Source organism: Fukomys damarensis, unplaced genomic scaffold, assembly GCF_012274545.1.
Source record: "Fukomys damarensis isolate Sample0158 unplaced genomic scaffold, DMR_v1.0_HiC HiC_scaffold_16, whole genome shotgun sequence".
NCBI lineage: Eukaryota > Metazoa > Chordata > Mammalia > Rodentia > Bathyergidae > Fukomys > Fukomys damarensis.
Genome location: NW_022900928.1, coordinates 60,299,403 through 60,302,202, shown reverse-complemented (window position 1 = coordinate 60,302,202; position 2,800 = coordinate 60,299,403). Strand labels below are relative to the sequence as shown.

The window sequence follows — 2,800 nt, the reverse complement described above, 5'->3', positions numbered from 1 at the left end:
ATATATATATAATAAGATTGAAGTGATTTGCCAAAGTTATCTTGTTTAAGCCAGTCTCCTTATTTCTGGATCACTAATTTCTATCCCATACCACCATGATGAATACAATTCATTAGCTACAAACTGATGTAATTAATGTGTAAAAACCCATTCATACAAGGTGCTAGTTAGCATTTTCTGGTTTTTATTTTACTATTTTATCACAAGAAAATAATTTTAAGCCAAACTTTTATTAGTCATATATAAAAACTAATAGTGAAAAAAGCAAATGGTACTATTATATAGCATTAGGAGTTATATTTTATTACACATTATGAAACTAGACAAATTACCTTCCATGTTTAAAATTATTTTATAGTACTGACCACTAAAACTATTTCAAAATTCTCCCTAAATCTATCTGCTACTTAAACAAAGTATTCTAAAAGAAAAAAGTACCATATTGTTAAACATAATAAAATGAACTAAGTCCTCTTCTAAAAGTTTAAGAAAGGCTAAAAGTCCAAGGGAGTTCCAAATATTTAACCCTCAAAAGAAAAGTTCCATACTTCATATTAATGTCCAACTTAAAGTTCTTTTTTAAGTCTAGAAAAAAAATCTCTGTTTCAGATATATATTATCTTTACCATCTAGGGAGCTCTCAGAGTATAAACATCATTCACTTATTACAACAATAACAGGCTTAAATTCTCAACTTATTTTAAGTACACATTTTTATCTTTTCAGTGTGTTTGTAATCACTGTAAGCCTCTGTCTCAGGTGCTCTCTTTTTTGTATCAGAAAGTTCTCAATAGTATCGGCTTCTTTGAAGAGTCCATCTATCTCATTAAGGTAAGATGCATCTACTGCTGCTCTCTCACTAACAGAAAAAAGAAAGCTTTAGGTTAAACTAAAGTTATAAAGCCTAAATATACCATCATGGTGATTTATTTATTATACTATATTTGTTAACTATTTCACTTAAATAGGTTTGGACATGAGAGAGCTTAATGTACTCACCTCTTCAGAAAAAGGAAAAGGTTAAATTAGTCCCACAAATACTCATAATTTTGCTCAAAAAGTCTTTTGACACAGAGAAATATGCATCTTATGCATTATAATTCTAATATTAAACTACATAAATTATTTTTACAGCCACATAAACCATTACACATAAGTATAATGACTTCCAAGTGGTTTAAAATACCACTTCATAATACACTAGTCTCATAAAATAATATCAGGCCAATAAATATTTAAATGTAAACATATGTAAAGAAAACATAAATACATAAAATATTTATCTTCAATATGTTATTAGTAATATTAATTTCATCAAGTGATATTTACATAAAATTTAACATTAGTATCATGATCTCTAATTAGAGGTCAAAATATATCCAATCTAGTATTAGCTCTGGCAATAGCAAAACAAGAGATGTTTAAAGGAAAAGTTGTAGTTGGAACCTGAAACACAATCTATTATAAGGAATTTGAAATAAAATAAAAATTTCAAAGTTTTAATTATTTGATATACTTTTTCAGCCTTAGAATTAAACTTCCCATTACAGTTTTTAGAGGAAAACTACTATTTCTAACATAAAGTTCCAAGACAATATACTGTAAATACTTGCCTTAAGATGTTCGCATATGCAAAAAACATTAGTTTAACTTCCTTGCTCATGTCTGTTTAAAAAAAATCATTGAGTAAGTTATGAAATATAACAAATCTTCTCTATGAGATAATCAAAGTTTAGAAATGTAAGCATTTTATACATCACCATTCAACTCTTTCTCCAGGGCCTCATCTTTATAAAACAGTCCAGAACAGTCACAGAATGGTGAATCTGATTTTTCAATAAAGGACAGCAGTGGACTATCTGGTTTGAGGCTATCAGAACAGTCACAGAATGGTGAATCTGATTTTTCAATAAAGGACAGCAGTGGACTATCTGGCTTTTGAGGCTAAGAGAAGTAAAAAAAAAAAAGGATTCATGGCCAATGATAACCTTAGGACACATACATCACATACATTCTGTTTGTTTAAAAAAACAAATACAGGGTGGTGATGTGGATCAATGGTAGAGTACTTGCCTATCACACTTAACAACGTGGGTTCAATTTTTAACATTAAAAAAATAAACAAATAAAATAATTTTAGAATAAAGTGAATATGCTAAAAAGTATATTTTATACACTTGAAATATTATTATATATAATTATTATATTATCAAGGAAACTTTTAGACCCAAAAAGCACCTTCCTCAATATACTAAATTTTAGGTTTTAAATTAGAGTTTGAGCCAGGTATGATGGCATATGACTCTAATCCTAGAACGCCTGAGGATAAGACAGGAGGATTGCCCTGAGTTTGAGGTCAGCTTAGGCTACATAGTAAGTTCCAGACCAGGTTGCAATGCATAGTGAGACCTTTCTCAAAAAATATTGTATTCTGAATATGCTTTAAATACTCTATGAAAAAGTGTCTTGTATCTTAAGCCAGCAGATGTTTTCATAGCATTATGGCAATTGTAATTTGGACATCAGCCAAATGCTTGCAAAATTATGTGATGCAAAATGTGCTCAAGGAGCAAACAAATATCTCAAATGCAACAGATCAATTAGTATGGGCAGACGTAAAGAACTATATACACGGTTCTTTAAAAGGTCAATCAGTACAGCATTTAGATACTTTTCTTGCTCTAGCAAAATAATTACATAAAATCCTATGTAAAGGCATGGACTCCATTCTGTCTGTAGATTCCCAGCTATCAAAGAGAAATCTCCAAATAATTTCTGATTTTTTTTTTTTTTTTTTTTT

The 2,800-nt window shown here is 29.4% G+C and overlaps 2 protein-coding genes across 2 annotated transcripts in view; both read right to left on the bottom strand.

Moving 5' to 3' along the window:
- The window catches only part of Bco2 (beta-carotene oxygenase 2), a 30,855-nt gene extending 29,023 nt beyond the window's left edge, over positions 1 to 1,832 (bottom strand). Inside the window, exon 1 of the mRNA XM_033764326.1 lies at positions 1,761 to 1,832. The gene's annotated coding sequence lies outside the window, so the exon portion shown is untranslated. The remainder of the gene's footprint in view (positions 1 to 1,760) is intronic.
- Positions 579 to 2,800, bottom strand: part of Tex12 (testis expressed 12) — an 8,249-nt gene continuing 6,027 nt past the window's right edge. The window contains exons 4-6 of the mRNA XM_033764332.1: positions 1,761 to 1,870; positions 1,614 to 1,665; positions 579 to 859 (exon numbers count right to left, since the gene is read on the bottom strand). Of these exons, the coding sequence (XP_033620223.1) occupies positions 715 to 859; positions 1,614 to 1,665; positions 1,761 to 1,870 (307 nt within the window). The 3' untranslated portion in view covers positions 579 to 714. The remainder of the gene's footprint in view (positions 860 to 1,613; positions 1,666 to 1,760; positions 1,871 to 2,800) is intronic.